General features: G+C 33.4%; 1 protein-coding gene, 1 long non-coding RNA gene and 1 pseudogene across 2 annotated transcripts; 1 reads left to right on the top strand and 2 right to left on the bottom strand.

The window, feature by feature from the left end:
• Positions 1 to 6,391: 6,391 nt before the first annotated feature.
• On the bottom strand, positions 6,392 to 10,081 carry LOC134260854 (uncharacterized). Its single transcript, XR_009990652.1, has 5 exons — positions 9,615 to 10,081; positions 8,786 to 8,916; positions 8,420 to 8,545; positions 7,665 to 7,741; positions 6,392 to 7,270 (listed from the first exon to the last, which is right to left on the bottom strand). It is a non-coding gene; the product is annotated as an uncharacterized LOC134260854 (long non-coding RNA).
• Positions 10,082 to 20,129: 10,048 nt separating this feature from the next.
• On the top strand, positions 20,130 to 22,742 carry LOC134260855 (uncharacterized; annotated as a pseudogene).
• LOC134260856 (P2X purinoceptor 7-like) lies at positions 21,709 to 24,544 on the bottom strand. The gene is made up of 3 exons (XM_062743386.1): positions 24,369 to 24,544; positions 22,180 to 22,401; positions 21,709 to 21,868 (listed from the first exon to the last, which is right to left on the bottom strand). The coding sequence occupies exons 1-3, from the start codon at positions 24,542 to 24,544 to the stop codon at positions 21,709 to 21,711; spliced, it is 558 nt and encodes a 185-aa protein (XP_062599370.1).
• Between the last annotated feature and the right edge of the window lie 726 nt (positions 24,545 to 25,270).

Raw genomic sequence — 25,270 nt, 5'->3', positions numbered from 1 at the left:
TGAAAACATTAAGTACATATACCGTCTGTGTTCCCAATTAAACCAGTAACTGCAAGGCATTCGATCCTTTTTTCATTATTCAAAAAAAAAATCTTTGTGGAATTTTATTTCAAATGTTGACGATGTCTCTCTAGTTTCAATAGATTTTATGACCTTAGAAGGTATTTTTCTGTATAGTGTTTATCCCAAACTATTCATGTTTTATAAGGTTAAGTTTTAGACTTCAAAGTAGGCTAATATGAACTGTTTGAGTTTTGCCAACGATGCAAAGTCTTTTAAAAATTGAATTCAATAACTGTAACAAATTCAAATACTAAGCTCTGTCGTTTTTTTGGATGGCATTTTTAAAGATTCTAAGCGAAATACGCATATATTGTTTGAGAGAGAACATTTCTTGTGAAATGTTTGACCAAGTCAGTTTCTCTACGACGTTCGTTTGGGGACTTGGAAAGCATTTATCTAGCTTTCTTTTCTTTATTCCTAAACGATCAAGAATTGAGAGATAAAAAAAGTTCTAAAACATATAGTGTAGTCGGACACTTTTCAATAAAATGTATGGAGACAATGAACAGTATTCAAGAGTCCACCAAACAAAACATATTTTTGAACAAAGTGAACTTTGACCTCTAAAACGTTAAAGGTGGCAAGAAGGGGTGAGCATCCCCTGTCGACAGATAATACCTGTCGCGTGGTTCTCGTCAAGATAAGGAAATAACAAGAAAATTCGTTTGACAATTCACCGTGTATATAATGGCTGAAAAACTAATATGAAAAACCCGCTGTATAGATCCATGATTGCTGTTCTCCCAATTTAACTTGTCGATATTGGCCTCTGAATCTGATAACATGCTTTGTTTTGCATCATCGAGACTCTCATGACTATTTTAAAAATTTTTGTATAATTCAGACGACGTATTTTGCAAAGGCATTTGGAAAACACGGTCAAAAGTTATTCATTGAGGATTATTTTTAATGCACACAGGTTATGAAACTAAAAACGAGACACCACAAGTTTGGAATTCCCCTTAAATGATCTTTTTTAAAACAAACTACATAAACTCTGTAAAGGTAAATGATCTTTTTTAATCATCAAAACATAAACAAGGTGACTCATTAATAATTTAAGATATTTTTATAACATCCCTAGATCAAAGCATACACTATACACTTTTATTTGCGACGACTTTATTACGAGATCTACCAGGAGTAAACTAGTTCGTGACGATTGATTTTCGTGATCAAGCCTTTTTGAACCTGTTGTTAAAACACTAAGAGACATTCACGACCGTTTTGCGGCAAGACATATTAACGATGACGAGGCTCTCGCTAACGTCGCGAAAAATTTCCCGAACGGTTTACAGTAACTGTATATGTAATGGAAATTGACAATTACCAAATGAATTGAAATGTTATAAATATATGTTTGTTATTCAGATGGAAGATTCACAGAGCTATAAAACTGAAGTTTAATTTTTTTTTGTACCAATAGATGAACCTAGTTTGATTTAAACAGTGATTATTAAAGTTTTTCAGCTTTCTATACCTTATCTTTCTTCCATCCTTGACGCACTATTCGTCTGGAAAAATCATAAATTCAGGCAACTATAAGCTAGTTCTTATCCGCATCACGTTTGTATTTGTAAGTTTTTTTATCTATATAGAATTTGATCTCCAACTCCGAACAAAATTTTGCGCTTGATGATATATTTGGACATAATGAACAGTATTCAATGTTAAAAACCCTGTCAACGATACAACTTTTAAAGAAAAGCAAAAACGGACCTTCAGATCATCATTAATATGATCTGGTACAATGCAGAAGTGAGCATTCCCTGCTGACTGATCAAACCCGATGAATTCTCATTGTTATTTCTGGGAAATAATGCAAAATCTGTTCACAATTCTGTGTGTAAATAATGGCATAAAATTTAGTATGAAAAACAGTAGTTTTCTCTGAACTAAGCTTAAAGATATTAGTAGAATATATTTGCTGGCAAGGTTATTGACATAGAACGTACTGACTGCTGGTGTTCTTGTTTCCTGGCACCTGATCCCACCTCTGAGACCCATGTTTGCTCTGCTCTATTTTGTATTGTTTTATGGACTTTTACGGATACTGGTCGTTATCTCCATATGTTCATCCTTCTGATTGTTAATACCTTATCTTGTTTCGCAAAATGTTCGGATGTAATTCTTCTGTCGTCGTATTCATTTCTAGAGCCTGACGAAAAATGTGAACTAAATATTCCTACTTTTTTTGAAATGTAAGAAAATACTTTAAGCTAACACACATTGTCATATGTGTCAGTTAAACTAATTTGAAAATATTTCAAAGGTATGTGAAATAAATGTATGGGTTATTTAAGGAATCGCTGTTTTGTTGGGAGGCTATGTCAGGGCATCAGCGACAGTGGGAAACATGGGCGAAGCCCATTATGCTAAAATTTTCCCATGTTTCCTACTATCGTTGATGTCCCTCGCATAGTCTCCTACATACAGCCAGACAGTGATCCCTCATATTTTCATTTTTTTCTTGAAATAGCTATCTTAAAATGAATCGAAATACCGCCTAATTTAGTATAATAATTTGAAATGCATGAGGTTTTCCACGTTAATTTCCTTTGCCCCGTCCCATGACGTCAAATTTTACTATAAAAATATAGTCCCATAACAATGCCAAACAAATTTAATGATTGTTAAGTTACTGTTGTCAATTATCAACTTTATGAAATAAACAACAAGCGAATTTAAAATCATGATCATAGTATTCGTGTTATCTTTATTTATTTGCGAGGGCCGTTCAAAAATTACGCGGACTTGTTGCACAGAAAAAATAATTGACGACATAATCGGACAAAATGTCAAACATAATATAAAAGAATACTTAATAAATGGTCTTCAAAATTTCATATCAAAATGTAAATTGTTATACATTTTGAGTGATAATCAGAACATATCATTAATCACGCAGCAGCAAAATTTTCGACGTCACGGACATTATAAAAGAATATGAGCTTTCATTTTCTCAACATTTTCCCAAAAGTTAATTACGTCCAGTTTGAGTTACTTATTCTCTCTTTTAAACATCCATACACCATTTCTTGTCAAGTTTAAAATATATTAAACATGTAAGACATATTCTTTTTTGTTTTAAATACAAAGACTGCAGGTACTTATGAAATGTAGTGTGACAATGGATCACTCTCAATCACGTTCTTAACAGTCCGGATAAAGTATAAGTCACATTATTCAACGATGGGGTATACGATGAGAAACCGATGTTTTTTGATGAAAATGGCGTGGTTGCCGGCCGGGCACCACTAGTGATCGGACGGTGACTGAGTCTTTTTTGCGAATCGGTGGGGTCATCGGTAGGAAATAATTCGTAGTTAAAATTCAGCGATGTCTCCAACGATGCCTCACATCGCTCCTCATCGGCAACCCATCATTAACACATCTTTCAAGGATCGGCCGATGTATGGCCGAGCATCGTCCAATATCCGTTGAATCTGAGGTCATCGGGGGGTTTGAGTGGTGTTCAACAGATAACGACCGATCATCGGTCGATGTTCGACCAAACATTGGCCCGTAGTCGACCGATGTACGAACGATGTTCACCAAATGTATGAGGGATGTAATATACATCGGCCGATTATCCTGGAACATCGTTTTATGCTTAGCAATGCATCGCCGAACCTTTGTAACTCCGGCCGGCAACCAGGCCATTTTTCTCATAAAACGCATTGGTTGTCCATCGTATGCTCATCGCTGGATAATGTGACTGATACTTTAAGGACTACTGGGCCGATGTGGACCGATGTTGTGGCATCGTTAACACCACGGATTACTACCGATTACCACCGGTCTACGGCTACCGGCCGGGAAATGTGACCTAGGCATAAAGTGTTCGTCGATAAGAGTCGTCTCACCCTCCCGTATAGCATTTTTATAGAGGTATAACGGTCTAACATTCCAATTTGCTATTTGTAGACAAATGTCACTAATCGACTTTTACGAGAAGCACTGACTTCTACAGTTGACGTTTACTTGGACATTTAAACTTATATCATGTACGGAAGTACAGAATTGATAATGCATAAGAAAACCTTTCTTGTGGTCATGGGTATGGTGTTAGGGGCACTTACATGTGAAGACCGGGAGCTGAGAGTAGGGTCGTTGTCGTTTTCTTCCAGGACAACTTATATGTGCATTGAAATAACCGTTATTTCCGTTTAATTAAATGTTCAGCTAAATATTTATAATGTAAAGGAGCTACCGTACATAGCCCTAGTGTAAAAGTAAGTGTCAACTGTAAAAGTCAGCGCTCCTCGTAAAAGTCCAATACCCAAGTATACGACATCTTTTATTATGCACATTTTGAATCTATGTTGGCGATATCTCGAGCATTACACGTAATTTAACAAAAGTGTGGTGCTGTTTCACGGGAATCACATCGGGGAAAAAGCAATATATTTCTGTTAGTATTTCAAATATCACTTCATTACACGCCGTCACAATGTAAACTATTTTCAAATATATTACAGAAACAACAATACATGACAAAACCATATAGACACCCGAACAATATGAGCCCTCTGGCCTTTGACCTTCCGGATGATATTGCACCTTCGGTTTGATATTGAGTGGAACAAAGGTTTTAGCATGTATGAATCTCTATATACATTTAAATGTTATATAAATATTTCTTAGTGAAGTATATTCAGTGAATTTTAATCTGGTCCCTCAGTACTGGTGCATGGAAATTTTCATACTCTTTTGCACAGGCTCTTTTTTTCTGTAAAAATATCCCTCAATAGTATACTGTATGACTGTGTAATTTAAAAAGCGGGCATCATATTTTAACGGCTTTAGACAAGAATGCGCTTATTCATGAATACCGCTAAGAAATCATTCACATATACAAGACACTGAACGGACAAGTGTAGCGCTAATATATGATTAAACCAACAACTCCATACCCATTGATTACTCTAAATTTTGAATACACCAAATTATGTACAAGTACAGTATGAATTGAAATGATATGCCGACAAAGATTGTTTATGTACTTTTCTTAATACTTCTGCATTAAAATATGTCATAAAATAATTGTTAGTCGTATAAAATTTATAGATATATTTCAGTATAAATCAATAATAAGAAAAAAAAATCTGCTTAGGGAAATCAAACACAATTTGATCATAATTTTAAAAATCAATAACTAAGTATATAAGTAAAAAAAAATTTGTGTAATGTATTAAATTATACGTGTAAAAACATCATTTGTAAGAGAAACATTGTAATAAATGACAAATATATAACAATTATATCATGGTAATTGATGATATTGGCATTTCATCTTTAAACAATTGGACAAATAAATAAATACCAAATGGAATTTTTAATTAAGGTAGAGATTGATAGCTTGTCAACAAAAAAACTACCCATTGAATTTTTCTGAATTTTTTATATGTTTGTGTTGAGTCCTTGTTCTAAATCATATCAAAAATTCAAGGCAGGTCATCGGGCTAGTTTTAGAGAAATTTGACAATTTTAATATAGCCTTCATCAACCACCGAAGAGCTGAAAAAGCAGGGTAAAATAATATATGAATATGATATGAAAAGGGCTGCAAATTTTTTATTGCTATATCAATTATCATTTGTCTTATATGAATTCAAACATCTTTCTGTATGAATTAATATTTGACATCAATCTTAAATTTATCATGCATTGTAAGCGAAAAACAGAATTATATTTACCAAGATGCATGGTCAAATTAGGTTAAAATATTGCCTATTCATTGCACAAAGTCTCACACTTCTGCTTCCACTGTGAAAAAATTACCCATCAAATTTCTTTTTTTATTGCACTATTATAGTTAGTCTATAAGTGTCTTAAATTTTAGAAAAAAATCATACTACATAATGGGGTTTAAATTCAACCTGGAACAATTTTATTATCTTACACCCTACCCTACCCCCTTCCTTTAGAAGGATGCACTTTTGAAGAATATGGTGACTAAGAGGTATTATCAAGAATTTATCAAAATATTTCACAGAAAATGAGTAAATGCTTTGTAATATTCTTCTAAATTACATTTCATATCACAAAATCAATTTATACATGTACACCTAGACACATGTTGCCCTGGTTGACCTTTTTGCACTTATATTAAAAAAGATAAGAACTTTTCCTTATATCGTTCAAAGTGACTTTGATAGATAGAATTAATCAAAATATTTCAAAGAAAATGAGTAAAATTCCATGTAATATTCTTCTAAATTGCATTCTATATCACAGAAAACAATTTATACATGTACACTTGGACACATGTTGCCCTGCTTGACCTTTTTGCACTTATATTAAAAAAGATAAGAACTTTCCTTGATATCGTTCAAATTGACTTTGTAGATTTATTATACATATGATTATTAGATGAATTATCAATGACAATATGTTTTGACCAATTCTGTGCATAAGTAAACTGGTTTTATTATCTTCCTTTGACAACAATAGAATGATTAATTTCACTTTTCTTTTAACAATTCCATTTTTATTCCAAATACATGTACAACATAAATAAGAAAACCCAGTGATTAAGAAGTTTTGAACGCAGAATCAATCCACAGCATGTTATTCTTGTTTTAAAAATATTCAGATAAAAATGGGTTATGTATTACACTATTAAATGAAGACTGCCTGGTCATCAGTTGTCAGATATTAATACACTAAAGCATCACATGGTAAAAAGTGCGGGAAAATAGGATTATTTGTTTACCATTACATACATACAAAAATAGTGTAATAATTTACAAAAAAAGAACATACAATGTATTAGAGGTAATAATTTGTAACCTTAAAGTATAGATTTTGCAAACAGATTCATAAAAGTTAGAGGAATCCCACCATAAACTGTATATGATACTGTACAATTTTTAAACTCATGATGTAGTTCAACAAAATAAAGTGAATACATTCAGTACATGTACGGTAATAGGATAAACTTGCTATTTTGCTTTTTGTCTTATTGGCTAACAAAGATCAGTGTAAACATGTATGCATTTTTAATTGCCATCGTATGCAGCCAGGTGCGTCATGTTCAAGGATCCTGACAATTCCGTTGTTTTTATGTCAATACAACAAAGGTGTTCTTTCACAAGGTGATCTGCAGTTAGCAAAATTCATTCTGTATATTCAGATTTTGAAGCACGTCTTATGGTGTGATATGTCCGTTCCTCTCTACCGTCTCCTTCTGGTAGTTCTTTTTCTGAACAGAACAAAATATTTTAATACAAAAAGAATGAAAATACATGTTTTACTTCTTTCTTACACTGCAAACATAGTATGACTATGTCTATATGAATATAAGACACTTCTGAGATACCTTTTTTATATAATGTCATGAATTTTTTAAATTAAATGCATATTTAGCCGGTCTCATTAATCATGTTAGTCTGGGCACTTTTGCTCTTAAGGAAATTATCTGGATTAATGAATTGTCTTAATTAAACAAACTGGTATATAAGGATAAAGATCAAATATTTTAGTTTCTAAATGTAGGCCACACTATAAGGCCAAGACCATGGGGTTATATGTGGAATTAAAATACTTTCCGTTTACATCTTATTCCATTTTTTAAATTCAGTTTTGTCCCTATATACCTTATTGATATCCAATATTCTTTTGTAACACTGCAGATGACACTTGATTAGCCAAGGATCCTATATTTCCATGGGATCTGTAACATGATGAAAATAAAATAAAGTAAATAGCTTGATCTATTTAAAACAAATTGTAAAATTTAGGCCATACCAATAAAATTTTTTGTTCGTCGGACCTGCGCGCTCATATTTAAACAGAACTATACAAATAATATTAATTTAAAATCCCCACACCATGGGAATTATGTGCTGTTTTCTTTTCCATTTCCGCTCTATTTATCGTACTTTTAATCTACTTACTCTGCAAATCAGAAAAAATATAATTCTCCGCTCCTATTTTTTCATGCCCCACCTAAAAATTTTGCCTAAAATAAAGTAATAATATTATTATTTGACCGCTAGCCCGTTTGTACTTTTTTCATCAAATGTCCGACGAACAAGAAATTAAATTGGTGTGGCCTCATTAACAATTTTGATTTATTTTGCAAATTTAGCTATGATAATGTGAAGAGGTCAATATTGTTAAAAAACCATGTCACTTACAAGTTTTTTTAACAATACTGACTTCTTCATATTATCATATTACCAATTCTTTGATGCTTTAGGTCAAACAATTTCATTCAAGTTAGAAAACATCTTTACATTTGACAATTTTTTTGGTAATTCAGTTTTGAATTCAATTTACAACATGCCTTTTTATATGTTTATACACAAGCATTTAACCATACATGTATATAAGTCAATAGAGCACGTACATGTAAGTAGTGATGCAGGGATCCCCAGTTAGATTCTCAGTCCAGCTATACATGTTCCTCATTTCCTGACACAAAAGTATGCCACTTTATGTTCAGTTTTCTGTAGCAGATCTGGCTTGAACTTTCCTGAAATATTTATATGATCTTTGAGAAATCATTGACTTAAGAAAATGCTTCTACATGTATACAATAATACTGTATGTACATTATGGTGTTTACATTAAAAATACAAGGACTAAAAATCATAAATTCAAATTTTTAATACATGTATTATAAAACACCTCCTTTTTACCACCTCCTTGAAAAAAAATTCTAGATTTTCCCTGATACATGTGCAAGTGTAAATTGAAAGGAAAAAATACAAACCAATGGCTATTTTGGAGGTGATGTAAAAAGCACCATTGACATTCCTCTTTCCAGGCAGGTGACACTTGATTTGGTCACATTTTTTCAGCAGAGAAAGCTGAATACACTGTCTAGTCCATAGCTTGCTTCACCTGTAGTATTAAATATTTCTTTTATAATCTATGAATATGATATCTATTTATAATCAGGGCTCCTTTGAGCATTAAAAAAATACATACATAAATTTATTACATGTACATAAATATTACAAAAGGCTAAAAAAATAGTCTTGTTTCCTGCTACCAGACTGACCCTATTTTTTTGTCACTTGATCCTAAAGCTGTTTCTTTTTTTTCAATGCAACTTTTTACAATTTGCATTTTATTTCAAAAAGACAAAAGTTTCACAAATAAATGTCCACTATCATTTATAAAAGGGGTTATAATAATTAAAAAGCACCTGTCATCCAAAGCAGAGAAAGTTTACACATTTCTGCATTTGAACAATTTAAGCAAAATATGTTTTTCCATTTTTTGATCTGAGTAACTAAACACCACCTCCTGTGTTAGGCACAGATAAGTATGATTACTTTACATTTTTTACCAATCCGGCCTTTATCATATTCTGAGATGTCTCATGTCTGGTTTTATTCTTCTATTCTAGAAGTTACAGTCTGGTCATGAAATAAGTTTTAATTTTTAGCTAAATAAAACTACTTTAGGAAGGTAAAAAAATCTATGAAGGTTATTGGTAATTGAAGCTAAATATACTGGTTGTGCCAGACCTGTGCGTAAACAAACAAGCACCATAGGCCTAGTCATGATCGATATACTAAGTCGTAAATATTCACCTTATGTATCTGACACGGACACAACATACAAAAAATCTGTTCTGCAAAAATTTTTCTTCTTCCGTCATACCAATTAACATCTGTAGGGTCATGGTCTTTAAAATGTCTAACCAGAAAACAACATCAGGCACAGATCGATACCGGTGCACCCACGTGGTGCTGCAGTGGTCAGTGGACACTGGACAAGGAGTAGTTTCATCAAAATTATGTTCTTGGTCGGTTTCAGTCTCACTTCTATTTTGATTCTCATGAAGATGCTTCAATTTCGAGAACTGTAAAGATTTAATATGTAGGGCAAATTTGTCTTTGAAATAGAGGATATTTCTCGATTGCTTCGTCGGCCATCTTGTAGCATAGACAATAATGTGTAAATGGGGACTTTTATTTGACGGCGTTGCGGAATCCGGAAAAACAGCACGTGCAAATATGCGAATTCTTTCTATCACGTGATTGCTATCGGTCTCTACCTTAATAGCAACTGTCAGAATGTTGAATATTTCTATCGGTTAATATGTAAGACTCCAAAGTCCGATGGTGACGCCAAACCCCGATGGTCTGCGCAAAACCCCGATGACTCGCTGTCGTTACGGATGCCAAAGTCCGATGGTCACGCCAAAGTCCGATGACTCGTTTCCTATGAGACACGTTGCGCTGAAGTGCGATGGTTTGACACGCAAAGGTCCGATAGTGCAGAGAAAAAATTAACGTTTATGACGTCAAAATAATTCGACGTCAATCACGGACGCCGATGTCCTGAATTCAAAAACCATAATCTCTGAATTCGTCCTCTCAATAAAGTTTATTAATTTTGCTTATTGCTTGCACTTACCGAGATATTAGGATTAGTCCTCGTACACCACTCGATTGATTAGGGTTAATCCTTGCATTGCATAACCCGAGAGATGTAGGGTTAGTCCTCGCATATTAGTTGAGTGATTAGGGTAAATCTTTCACCCACACAAGATATTTTGGTTATTGTTAATACACACTTTTCTGGAGTTTAGGGTTAGTCTCGCTCCTATCTGAGAGATAAGGGTTAGTTTTTGCATTTATTTATACTTGTTTTCAAAACCTTGGCATGGCGCAGCATTGAAGTTTGGCGCAGTGGTACTATGACGTCATAAACGTTAATAGTTTTCCGCACCATCGGACTTTGGCGTGGCAGACCATCAGTTTTTGGCGCATACTATCGGACTTTGGCGTGATCATCGGAATTTGGAGTCCCATCCCACTTTGGAGACCTACAAATATAATACCGGTGTACTGAATTTTGATTTAAACAGCTGCTAAACGTGTTTTGAAAGGTTGCGATTTAATTAATACATGTGTATAATGAAACCGGTGTAATATCCTAGAGATTTCGAGTGGAAAATCCTAATCGAGGCCAATGCGTACGAGATTCATGTACAAAGCGTGAGGGATACGTGCACAAGACATTTTGTGCAGACTTCTGTGTAAACCGTATAGCCTTTCGTGCAAAGTATTTCGTGTATACCTTGTAGCGTATCGTGCAATCCGTGTAGTATTTTGTGTAAACCTTGTACCTTTCGTGCAAACCGTGTACAGAGCGCGTACCGTTCGTGTACCGTGCATGTGGGGTAGTAACACATCTCAGGGTCTGTATCTTACACGTTTTAGATTTTATTTTTACCAAAATGTTTGCATTAATGTCTAATTTTTAAACATATGAATTACACGTATTTTTCTAAGATTTATGGAGGTTGATAATTTTGTAAATGTTGTTGATGTTGTTGTAGAATAATTTTATGGAAGCATTTTTTTTAAAATTACGTGATTGTTTGTAGTTTCTTTCCCTTATTTGCTTTCTTTCTTTGCATTCTTGACCTTTTTGTTTTGATTTGGGGTTTTCAATTTTTCATTAAGTAAATTAAACCATCAGTGTTTTTTTTCTAAAATCAATAAGATGATTCAAAAGTAAATTGTTTAACACGTACTAAAGTACAATCACGATGTCTGTCAGTTAATTATTTTTAACTAATGTTAGAAATTACTCGTTGATCTCTACTACATGTATATTCTAACGCTTCAATTTGATTAAGCGGTGATGAAGCAACATTTCGTGTTGAACACCGTAGCAAAAGTCGGGCATTGCTCTACGAGCAATAAGCCCGGCTAAAAACCGTCTGTTCTCCCAATATAAGTTGTCATGACTACATACTTTACTTTGCATCATCGAAACTCTCATGATTATTTAAATGTTTCTGTTTAACTCAGATGACATCAATTTGCAAAGGCATTTGGAAAATCCAGTCAAAAGTAAATCAAAAAATATTATTTTCAATGCATCCAGGTTATGAAACTAAAAACAAGACACCACAAGTTTGGATTTTCCCCTTAAATGATCTTTTCTTAAAATAAACTCTATAAACTCTGTAAAGGTAAATGAGCTTTTTTAAGCATCAAAACATAAACAAGATGACTCATTAATAATTTAAGATATTTTTATAACATCCCTAGATCAAAGCATCTTAGATACACTGTAAACTTTTATTGCGTCGATTTTATTTCGAGGATTAATTTACCGGTAGTAAGCTAGCTTGCGATCATTAATTTTTGCGACCAAACATTTTTGGGCCTGTTTTAATAGACACGGAGACATTCAGTACCGTTTCGCGGCGACAAATATTCGCTATGACGAGGCCTTTGCGAGCCTCATGAAAATTTCCAGCACAGGAATAAAAGTTTGTTTACAGTATATGTAATTGAAAGGGACAATAATAATGATAATGGTTATAGGTATATGTTTGTATTGAGAGGTCTCTACATATATTCCTTAGTAGTCACAGAGACAACAAACTCAATTCTGGCAAAAGTATACTCCTGCATAAGTCGATTAATCTGTAACAGTTGCGTTTAAGAGATAAATTTCAAATTACTTTTTTTTTTCATTAAAACTTAAAAGTTATGCGTTAAAACATTTTAGAATATTTAAGATAAAGTTTACTATTATAATAGCATTTTTGTTATGGTAACATAAATTAAAACCGATATATGTGATTAATCTGTTTTTGTTTTGTACTAATTGATTATCAAATTCTCTCAGCTTTATATACCTTATCTTTCTTCCATTCTTGTCGCATTATTCGTCTGGAAAATTCATAAATTCAGGCAACTAGAAGATAATTCTTATCAGTTCTTATCCATAATAGGTTGTATTTGTAGGTTTTTGATCTAGAATTTGACTCCTAACAAACTGACTCTTGATGATATATTTGGAGATAATGAACAATATTCACACTTGTCAATAATACACATTTTAAAGAAAAACAAACACGAACCTTCAAATAATCATAAGTATAATCAGGTGCCATACAGAAGTGAGCATCCCTTGCCGACTGATCAAACCCGCTGTGTGACATGCTCCTTGTTATTTTCGGAAAATAGGGGAAAATCTGCGCACAATTTAGTGTGTAAATACTGGCGTAAAATTTAGTATCGAAAACGTTAGACATTTTTTGTCATTTTTTAAGCCTGTAAGTCCCTGTAAGTTTTTTTTCTGAAAGTTTGAAGATCATTAAAGAGTAAATTGTTTCACGTGCACTATGTCTTTCTTTTAATAATTTTTAACTTATTTAAAAATTAATCATTTACATGTTAATATAACAAAAATCTGAAACTATAAAATTATCATTGTTAGAAATAATTTTTTTATAATTTATTAGAAATTGCATCTCATTTTATATTTGATAAGAAATATAACTTTAAAAATAAACGATCATACTTTCATGTATTTAAGTGATAAATAAAGAAAATTGAGAAATAATTTATTTTTAAAGAAAAATCATTTATTTTTAAAAGGTACCTAATCCCTAACCAATTCTGTGCAATTATCAAAGACAAATCATTGGTTTTTCTAAGTTATTTCAAGATTGTATGATAGCATTTTTAAAAATTCTATATTTTACTTATGTCACCTGCTGAGAAGATAATTTTGATTGCCATCTCTATTTCTGTCTGTTTGTCTGCCAATACATCTGCCCATCTATTTCACCTAACAGACTGAGTACTGTTAAAGGCTGGGATTTTAATTGACTCATTTATTGCTTAGAAAATTGGCTTTTGTAAAATCCTTTTCTCGAACTGTGACAATTTTTGCTAAATGCATCATATTAAGTTCTGTTATTCAAATGCTTTGTTTATTTTTAGAGGCAGGTTACTCGAGTAATGCCTATTTAACAAGTGTACTGTTTGTTTTCAGATTTGTTGAAAAAGAACTAGTAGCATGCAGAATTTACACAGTCTGGTCTTGACCTTTGATCAGATTTAAGAATACATAAAAAAGTGGTAATATCTTTTGAATTTTGAGAGGTTTTTGATTCTGCTAACATGCAAATAAGTAAACTTCTGATAATTTCTCAAAAGTATTCATGATAGTAACTTCGTATATTTCAAATTAACCTAGTCGACAGATAATTCATTTTGAGCACAGAAGCAAAATAGAAATTAGTTTAAAAAAATCATATGTGAAGTATACAAGGGTTGTCCTCCCAAAAGTAAAGAGAGAATTCCTATGATGTTTATAAGGGGGTCAACTTGAAATACATGTACATGTATACTGTATCTTGTGAAGGATAACAAAGGTAAGAATTCTTATTCTACTCTGGTTGACCCCCCCCCCCCCGGGGCACCCTTTTCCTTATGTACATAATGTTGAAATGTTATTATGATGCTGAGGAGATTATGAAATATTTTCCTCAAGATCTGTCATGCTCTTTCAAACAAGCGTAATTTGCGTCTCTTTGAACGTCATCTCCCTTTTTTTAATTTTGTCTGTTTTTGAGTATTTAGGGTAAGTTGTAAGCTACATATTAATTGATATAAGTATGTTTAAGTTTTGAACTATAAAACTGGGGTGAGAGAAAGAGATTTTTTTCCAGTATATATATTTTCTTGAAATATTTTGATTTCATTTTAACCAATTATAATAATAATTCAAAAATGAATAATCATTCATGTAAGTTAAAAAAAAGACCCGGCTTATATAAATCAGATTTTCCTAAAGGCAAGTGTTTGTTATTTCAGGGGTTTCACGGGTTTATCCCATATTTTTGGCACCTGACTCCATATATATAATGATTTAATTTGATAAGTTGGAAATTGTGACAGTTATATAATTATTCTGTTGCAACTATTTTCATGATATTATTAGATTTGCAAAGCCTATCGTGATGGATAGTTTGCAAAAATCTTTACTTTGCGATTTGTGTGTATTTTCTATAGAATACCGTGAACTAACTTTCATTCGCGTGCGAGAAATTTTTGCGATATTCGCGAGAGCTCCGTCATTAAAAATATTTCACGACGCGAATCGGCTCTATCGGTGTCTATCAACACAAAGGCTTAGTAGCGAAAATTAATCGTTGCGAACTAGTTAAAACCCCTCCAAGGTAAGTCGTGAAATGAAGTCGTCGCGAATAAAGTTGGTTTACAGTATAGTGAGTAGATGCTGCTCCCTGAAAAGACTATTTGATGAACCAGAGAGCGAAGAAATAATAAAAATAATACATATTAATATGAAAAAAATATTTAAAGAGATACTAGGACAAACCTGCATTGGCGCATTGGCAATGTTTTTTTTAAGAAAAATAAAGATACTGAGTTGTATTACATTGTATTTATGTAGTGTAACTTTTTCAAACAAGAAATATGAGTTAGAGGTAATGGAGAGAAAGTGATTCACTTGTTGTATTTAACTGGTATAGTTCAGATTACTCTTATTTCTAATTAACGCATTGTTACAACGCACTTTGAAAAATTACGCACTTTGAAAAAAATTTTTCAAACTGCGTTAAATTTGGGACCAAGCTAACGCACTTTGAAACAATTAAATTTCTTTTCAAAGTGCGTTAATATCGACCATATTAACGCACTTTGAAAAAATGTAAAGCTTGATGAATATTCTTACAAATAATCGGTATAATAAATAATTGACTTTGGTTGGATACATGTAACTTTTTGGTGATATGGACACTTCAGGACCTGAGATATTGATGTTTTAAATATTTTAGGTTTTGATAAATATTATAAAAGGGAGATGTTATTTTAGACAAAATAGAGAGATGATTGTTTTAAACCATTATTTCGTTTCTTTTTTAAAATTTCTAGTTTGTAATAAGATGTAGGGGGGGGGACTAAAAGTGAACGACTTAAAGCATAGCATTTATCTTAAGAAAAAAGGACAAATAGATTTTTCAAGACTATGAACATTTTTTTCTCACTCATACCTTTACTGTACTTAAAAATTTCTAGTTTTCATCTTTTTTAAGTTAATTTAATTATTGATAGTTTTCAACGTCATACCGGTAATGTAAATACATATCCATTGTTTGGGTATAGCATACATGTAGGCATCGAAACCGGGCAAAGGGCAAGGGAAGGGGGGCTTTTTGGGCTTATTACTCCCCTCCACCCCTTTTATTTGTTACCGACGCCTGTGTATTGAAAGAGGAAGAGTTAGACTGAGATTTTATACTTTTCTTCTCCTCTTCTCGACGGGAGTAAATCAATTCACAAGTTTTTTTAAAGATAAATAACACTGAAATAGAATCTTTCCATTACTAAACTCCAAATCCAGAATTTTTGTTTTTACATATTTTTTTTCAAAGTGCGTTAAGTGTCTCAATGGTAAAATATATTGATGTAAACTCTTAACGCACTTTGAAAAAAAATTTCAAAGTGCGTTGAGTATGTCCCAAATTTAACGCACTTTGAAAATTTTTTTCGAAGTGCGTTGATTTTGTCCCAATTTTAACGCACTTCGAAAAAATTTTTCAAAGTGCGTAATTTTTTCAAAGTGCGTTGCCACAAAGCATAGATAAGCATAATTAATCGAATCTCTCATTAATGTTTGAATGTTTCGTCCGTATCCTAGACGGCTTTAATTTGTTAAAACATGTGGAAAATCCTGCAAAATTGTTTCATTGAAAATCATTTTTCATTGCATTTAGGTTATAGAACAAAACGAGACATCATAATATTGGATTTTCCCCTTGTATGATCAACATTTTCTAAAGCAATATTCATTCAGGTAGATGAACTTATCTAAATTTAAAAAAACCCATAAATAATGTGACTCATTTATAATTAAAATAAACAAAATAGATAAAACTCACTATACATTAAAACACAGGCGACCGTTTCACTAACAGGTCGTAGCTCGTAAACGTCCCTAACAAAAAAATACTATAGTTAACTATAGTTTACTATAGACCCTTTTCCTGTGACATATTTTGCCTAGGAGTTATTCTCCTTAGCCGCAATCTTGTGGGGCAAAGTAGTGAATTCTCCTCTTTAAGAAACCAATTTTGAACATGCATGCAAGAAATATATGGGGTAAAATATTCACTATCTTATAATCATGTGTTAATAAATGCATTAACAAACGTATATTCAAAAGAAAAATAGCATTATCTTTACCTCAGTAACCAGTATAACAATATGAACTTGGTTGAATAATGAAGAGATCTGGGAATGTTGCCCTACAATATAGCGGCTAAGGGGAATAACTCCTAGACAACATGCGTCAAAAGAAAAGGGTCTATAGTTAACTATAGTAAATCAAAGTGTCAAAGTTTTCGCCAAAGTTTTTCAAAGTGTCAAAGTTTTCGTCAAAGTTTTTCAAAGTGTCAAAGTTTTCGCCAAAGTTTTTTAAAGTGTCAAAGTTTTCGTCAAAGTTTTTCAAAGTGTCAAAGTTTTCGCCAAAGTTTTTCAAAGTGTCACAGTTTTCGTCAAAGTCTTTCAAAGTGTCAAAGTTTTCGCCAAAGTTTTTCAAAGTATCAAAGTTTTCAATAAAGTTTTTTAAAGGACTTAGCGCATGGTTCCTTTATTTTTGAAATTTTGACAGAAATAGAATATATATGCATCGAATATAGGGCTGGGCAATAATATCGATATTTCAATATATTGCAATACAATGGCAAAAAATATCGTATCGCAATACGATTTTGTAATATCGATATATTGGCAATATGATAAGATTAAAGAATTTTGTCATTAAATATAAAAATGGACTTATGAAAGTTTGTTATTTAGCTAAATAGTAAGTCAGAAGTTGTTTTGTGGGAACATTTGAGAGCAGAACTTAAATTAAAATCAACAAGATTTTTTTTCTGTGTTGGTTACTTATCATAGTTATGTACATTCAGCATGTTAATTAAAGTAAATTTAGGAAGAAAATGCCATTTTTATTACATTGAAAATATTGCAATACATATCGCAATACAGTTAAAAGTATCGCAATATATCGCAATACGAAATCTCAGGCCAATACCCAGCCCTAATCGAATAATAATTTATTTCTCTCAAAAGCAAATAAAATTGCTTTAATTTAAAGTTGAATTCAATTAAAATTTCAATCGCTCTTTATGCATATTCTACCCGAGATTTTACGCGCCATATTTCTTGTGACGTCAAAGGCGACAATTCGAGCGAGAAAATGTGAAACAACTGTGCAGTCATTGTTTGGATAATCACCTAATTGGATGAAATAATTACCGTTATCTTGTCAAATGTGATGATAATAGGTGACTATTAGTGACAATGGTTTATTGTGCTGCCTATGGTTGTTCAAACACTCAGAAAAAGGGGAGCGGACTAAGTTTTTTCAGCTTTCAAAGTGATGCTGCACGGAGAAAAGTTTGGACATTTTACTGTCGGCGGAAAGGCTTCGTACCAACAAATAACAGTAGATTGTGCTCTAAACATTTCACTAGGTGTCAGTTAGAAAGGGATCCAGATAGAATGTTGGTAAATGGGTATTCCAGTGCAAGGATTTGGCTTCGCAGCGACGCTGTTCCAGATGTACCCCTCTTAATCAAGCCCCAGGATGAGAACGCCGCCATTGTTATCCCGTCTTAGAAGCCCCGGGGAGCTTTTTTTAAACGACAGCGGGCTGATGTAAGTGTACATTTGTATATCTTAATTAATTATTAAATTATTTATTAAATAATATAGCAAAAGTTCAGTAAGTCTAGAAAAAATATCCAGTCCTCGTCTCATGAGTGCACTTGCACTAGTAAAATTTGTTGTTACGATGACGATGTAAATAAATGTGAAGGCAATGCAGGAAAATGAACAATATTTTCCCTAAATGAGAAAAGATGAATTGTTTTCTATGAATGAGATTGAATAATTAATAATCAATACAAGATAAAAATATATACATGTTAATAAATAAATTGAAAAAAAGTCAATTTAAAATTTGAACAAATTCAGTCATGTAAAGGGTGTGATAACATTAAAAAAAATTGATGGGCTTATATCAATATCTGTACATCAGATACTGTACGTCATATTATGTGTATTTTGTGTCAATATTAAAAGTAACAAAAATGTTCTCAGATTCTCTGCCTAAATGTTCTACAAGAATTAGAGCCACGAAACGTGGAGGACACATCAACCCAGCACTACCCCCCAGATCCACAACCATTACCGGAGACTGCTTCAGATCCCGGAGCTGATACCACAGTCCCGGAAAAGGAAACATCCACCATCAACACCCCTATTGCTGCAGTGACTCAATCCAAGAAGTGTCAGGCATCTATTCAGGTTCCCCAGAGAACTAGAAGAATCCAGGTCTCCCTTCCTATATCATCAAGTGTTCAGACTGTGTCCACTGGAGTCCAATACTCCAGCCTTTGTGATGGTGTGTCATTGCAAGTGGCTGCAGGCTTAGCAACTTTGCCTGATCTCACCCCCAGGATCCTTACGACTCGGACTCAGTGAGTTATGAGGAGGAGGAAGACAGCCAGAATCCACATGACCCAGATTATGATCCGCTGGATGATGACATCTCGAGTGATGAGGAGATCGAGGATACCCAGGATATGCCTGTCACTTGTCCATTACGCACAGATGTCCCACCAGAGGAAGAGCGACAGTTTTTGGTATCCGAATCGTGCTTGGCCCAGCTGTTACAGAAATGTGGCTCTTGTGATGGTGTATGTAATTCTGTGTTGCAGTTCACAAGAGGAACTATGATAGGGACACTTTCCACTTGCCCTTATGGACACTCTTTCCAGTGGGAGAGCCAGCAGTGTCATTGTGGAATGCCATGGTCTAATATTCTTGTAGCTAGTGCCATAGTGTTTAGTGGATCCAATGTATCCAAGAGTTTGCGTCTCTTTAGACATTTGAAACTCACCATGATGTCAACATCAACCTTTAACCGGATTCAGACTGCCTATATGTGATTCCAGCCTCACTTTTTACTTGGGATTTTCATCAGGAAGAGCTTCTTCGAAACAGTGAAGGAAAGATCCTAACACTTGGAGGTGATGCTAGGTGTGATTCCCCTGGATTCTCAGCAAAGTTTGGATCCTACACACTCATGGATTTGGAGACAGGAAAAGTCATGGATTTTCAATTGGTTCAGGTACACACACATCATGCTTATGTGTAATTATTTAATATGTAAAATATAAATGTTGTTTGTCTATTATTTGTTTGTCACTACATGAAATTATTGTCTTATTATTGCAATGCCCCCCCCCCCATTAACATAATTGCCTTTATGAATACATGTATATGTAATCTAATATAACCCATTATTCATTCATATTTAATTATGTTTTTTATTGCATTTAGAGTAACGAAGTGGCTGGGACTACTCATATGGAGTTGGAGGGTTTGAAACGCAGTCTTATTAGACTTAGTGATGCAGGACTTCATGTCCGAACCCTGGTTACAGACAGACACGGTATGGTGAAGAAATACATGAGGACAGAACACCCAGACAAAAACCATTTCTTTGATGTGTGGCACATGGCTAAAGGTATATATATTAAAGTTATTTTGATTAAAATGCAAGTTAAAATTTTGACATTTTTATAAAACTACTAAATTTTTAATATACAGGAGTCTCAAAGAAGTTAGAAGCTGCAGCCAAAAAGAAAGATTGCCAGAACATCAGGCCATGGGTCAAAAGTGCAGTCAACCACTGTTACTGGGTGGCTGTCTCTAGCGGGGAAAATGGGGAACTCAAGGAGCAGAAGTGGGCATCTCTGACTCAACATATCGCTAACAAACATGATAGTTGTGAACATGGGGTATTCGCTGAAGATAAGCTTTGGCTTAAAGAAGGTATTACATCAAATTTTATCACATCTTTAGGTCACTCTGTAAAACTACTGAACTATTTAAATAGTTGTACAATGTGTATAATAAAAGTAATGTCCAATTTATATAATAAAACTTATCTAATTTTAAGTTATCAATGATTGACTATTGTTTCCCATAGGTTCAAGGGCCCACAAACTTTTTCGAGAAGTGGTGGAGAGTAAATTTCTGTTGAAGGACATTGGCAAGTTATCCCCACTTCATCGGACATATGGACTGGAGGTTTACCATAGTGTGGTCAACAGTTTTGCTCCAAAGAACACACACTTTTTTTTATCCTGCAATGATGGCCAGGTACGGTAATTTACAAACATAAAGCATGAACAAATGAATCATTTTCTTTTGATTTTAAAAGAATTTATTTTGATCATAAAATGAACCCATAAAGTTTTAAATATCTGAATTATGAATTATTTTAGGCTCTGTGTAGCATCACTACACTTTAATGAAAATGGAAGGAGACACCAAGCCTCCACAAGAGCAGGTGAAGCCCAATGGCAGCTGAGTTATCCTAAGGCAAAGAAAGGGGAGCATGCTGTAGTCAAACCACACAAAACTCGAATCACTTATGGTATGTTATATTTTTTTTAGATAAGAAATTCTGTATATAACCAAACACAAAAATAATAATTAAGATAGAAAAATTTATTAAAACCAAATTTATATAATTGTTTTAGTGATATCAGCGTGTAATATCAAATATCAAAGTTAATTTCATTGTTGTAGAAACTTATGATTGTTAAATGTCAACATTAACTTTAACAATTACAGATTATGTTGATCTGTTGAGGATGAATTTGGTGGAGCGTCGGAGACAGTTCCCTTCATATTCAACGGCTTCTTCAGATGCGCGTGTATCTCTAGGGTATCAGCCACCACCTTTGACCTCTTCATATGCTGCAGTCAACAAACAACAGCTGATTATGTCAAGGCGCACCAGATTCGCTAGGTGATGGACTTATACTGGTTGAGGGTACTGGAATCCGGTGTAGTATTCTGATGGAAACCTATCACGAATCTTGTTGACAACACATGATGGTAGTACCTTTCTGTTGCCGCGACCAAGCCTATGCCAGACCCAGAATACAAACCTCCTGTATGCAATGTGACGAAGAACTCTGCAAATTGATATGAATTATTGAATGATTTTTAAACTGATTGTATTGTTATAGCTTAATTCTTCTTTTAAACAATGTAAATCATGTTAATTAATTAAAATTTATAAAATTCATTTTTCCATTAAATGTAATTTTGAATGTAAGTTTGCTTTATTAAAATATTATGATCCATAGTCAATAGTAAAATAAAATATATTTTTTTTTTAGACTTTGCCCATTGAAGTTTGATACATATGCAAGCAAGATAAATATTTTCTTCCTTGCCATGAATTAGAAATAGTTATGCTTGTATGTACAGTTTCTATTCTTACTCATTCGTTGGCTCGTTATCATCAAGGGGCCCCTCCATTTGGATGTATTCATGCAGGTTGACCTCTAATACCCTCTCATTGAGGCAATTGTCAATAAAGGTCTGGTGTTGTGTGATGCATTCTAGGTTGCAGTCCTGGCAGATTCTTTGAATGAGTGAAACTTCTGCACAGCAAATGCATTCAATACTGGTCCTCATGACCTCACAAAAGCCACACTCGCACCTGAAACAAATGCATGTAATTTTTAGCTCTACTGGTCAGAGACCAGAAGAGCTTATGCGATAGTAATGCGTCCGGCGTCTGTCCGTCTGTCTGTCTGTCTGTCCGTCTGTCCGTCTGTCCGTCTGTCTGTAAACAATTTTTCAAAATGCTACTCCTTTTACAGTTTTGATCTGATTTCAATATAACTTGGCACACAAGTAGACTGCACTAAGATACATAATTCTGTGTATCGGTTTTTGATTTTGATAAACGGTGTTGCCGTGGTAACTAAAAATAGAAATTTCTGTGAAATTTCTTTAAAATGCTACTCCTCCTACAGTTTTGGTCTGATTTCAATATAACTTGGCACACAAGTAAACAACACTAAGATACATAATTCTGTGTATCGGTTTTTGATTTCGATGAACGTTGTTGCCGTGGTTACTAAAAATAGAAATTTCTGTGAAATTCCTTTAAAATGCTACTCCTCCTACAGTTTTGGTCTGATTTCAATATAACTTGGCACACAAGTAGACTACACTAAGATACATAATTCTCTGTATCGGTTTTTGATTTTGATAAACGGTGTTGCCGTGGTTACTAAAAATATAAATTTCTGTGAAATTCTTTCAAAATGCTACTCCTCCTACAGTTTTGGTCTGATTTCAATATAACTTGGCACACAAGAAGACTACACTAAGATACATAATTCTGTTTATCAGTTTTTCATTTCTATGAACGTTGTTGCCGCAGCCGTGGTTATTTCTGTGAAATTCCTTTAAAATGCTACTCCTCCTACAGTTTTGGTCTGATTTCAATATAACTTTGCACACTAGCAGACTACACTAAGATACAAAATTCTGTGTATCGGTTTTTGATTTCGATGAACGGTGTTGCCCTGGTTACTAAAAATAGAAATTTCTGTGAAATTCCTTTAAATTGCTACTCCACATACAGTTTTGGTCTGATTTCAATATAACTTGGCACACAAGTAGACTACACTAAGATACATAATTTTCTATATCTGTTTTTGATTTCGATGAACGTTGTTGCTGTGGTTACTAAAAATAGACATTTCTGTGAAATTCTTTGAAAATGCTACTCCTCCTACAGTTTTGGTCTGATTTCAATATAACTTGGCACACAAGTAGACTACACTAAGATACATAATTCTGTTTATCAGCTTTTGATTTCAATAAACGGTTTTGCCGTGGTATCTAAAAATAGAAATTTCTGTGAAATTCCATTAAAATGCTACTCCTCCTACAGTTTTGGTCTGATTTCAATATAACTTCGCAAACTTGTAGACTACATTAAGAACATAAAGAGACTTTATCAAGGATCATTATTCTATCTATTGCTGTTGTTAAGTTTCAATTCCCAACTGCTGAAGTACTTTTCTCTTCCTTTGCTATAAGTACAAGCCAGTAGAGCTTCAGTCTCGACAGAGACTTCTGGTTATAAAAATAGATTTGTGGGGGGGGGGGTATTAAACAATCAACAAGTAGATAAAATTAAAAGGCCAGAAGCAGAAGTCACTTAATTATTTCTTATGAATGACATACCTCCTGAATTTTTTAATTTACACACAATCATTTTGAAAAATGTGCTCACATTCTTTATTGACCCCCACCCTCCTCCTTTATGGGATTTGAGAAAATGGTTTGATTTATTAGTATAATGATTAAAAAAAAACGTTCAGTAATTTAGACTAATATCGTATTCTGATTTTGATTACCGAATTTGTCCATCTGTATATGAGTATTTATTTTATGTATGATGACATGACACCAAATAAATACCGGTACTACTACTATCTCTCTCTCCATCTCCACCTCTCTCTCTCTCTCTATGATGCGTATTTTCTAGTTATTCAAAATCGTACTTTAATACTAGGTTCAAAGTGTTATATCTTTATTCTTAGGAAAAACATATAAAATTCGTATACTATTACGATAGATTAATGAGAAAAATAAGGTTATACGAACGAAATATGACAAACCATGCTGTATTTCCAAGGCGAGTTGTTGCCCTCGTCTTCCTCACTTTCTTCGCTGTTCTCTTGCTGATTTTGTAGATTTTCAGCTGCTAGCGGCTCGAACATATATGGTTGAATATCTAACCTATCAGGGATGTCAACAATATCAGCAATTTGGTCGTCCATAATCAGAAAAGTCGGGTAGGGGTTTGTTAAGAATAACGTGAACAGATGATCGGTATTGTCGCCTTTGACGTCACAAGACCACGTGACCCGCAAACTGATTAACTTTTTTCTTCCAAATCGGAGGTTACATTTGAGCTGATCATTTTCTTAATTACTGCAGTTTATCAACAATGCAAACAGAAAATTTATAACGTGTAGTCAGAAGGAAGGTATATGCATTAAATTTTATAATAATTGAGAACCATGCGCTAAGTCCTTTAAAGTGTCAAAGTTTTCGATGAACTTTTTCAAAGTGTCAAAGTGTTCGATAAAGTTTTTCAAAGTATACAAGTTTTCGATAAAGTTTTTTGAAGTATCAAAGTTTTCGATAACCTTTTTTCAAAGTGCTAAAGTATCCAAGTTTACGATAAATTATTTCAAAGTGTCAAAGTTTTCGATAAAGTTTTTCGAAGTATCAATAAAGTTTTCAAAGTGTAAAAGTTTTTGCCAAAGTTTTTCAAAGTGTCAAAGTTTTCGCCAAAGTTTTTCAAAGTGTCAAAGTTTTCGCCAAAGTTTTTCAAAGTGTCAAAGTTTTCGCCAAAGTTTTTCAAAGTTTTCGCCAAAGTTTTTCAAAGTGTCAAAGTTTTTGCCAAAGTTTTTCAAAGTGTCAAAGTCTTCGTCAAAGTTTTTCAAAGTTTCAAAGTTTTCGTCAAAGTTATTCAAAGTGTCAAAGTTTTCGTCAAAGTT

Source organism: Saccostrea cucullata, unplaced genomic scaffold (assembly GCF_032062105.1).
Source record: "Saccostrea cucullata isolate Sc308-1 unplaced genomic scaffold, CSIRO_AGI_Scuc_v1 ctg7066, whole genome shotgun sequence".
In the NCBI taxonomy this organism is placed as follows: domain Eukaryota; kingdom Metazoa; phylum Mollusca; class Bivalvia; order Ostreida; family Ostreidae; genus Saccostrea; species Saccostrea cuccullata.
Note: the sequence above shows the minus strand (reverse complement) of the source record. Positions and strands in the feature narration are given on the sequence as shown.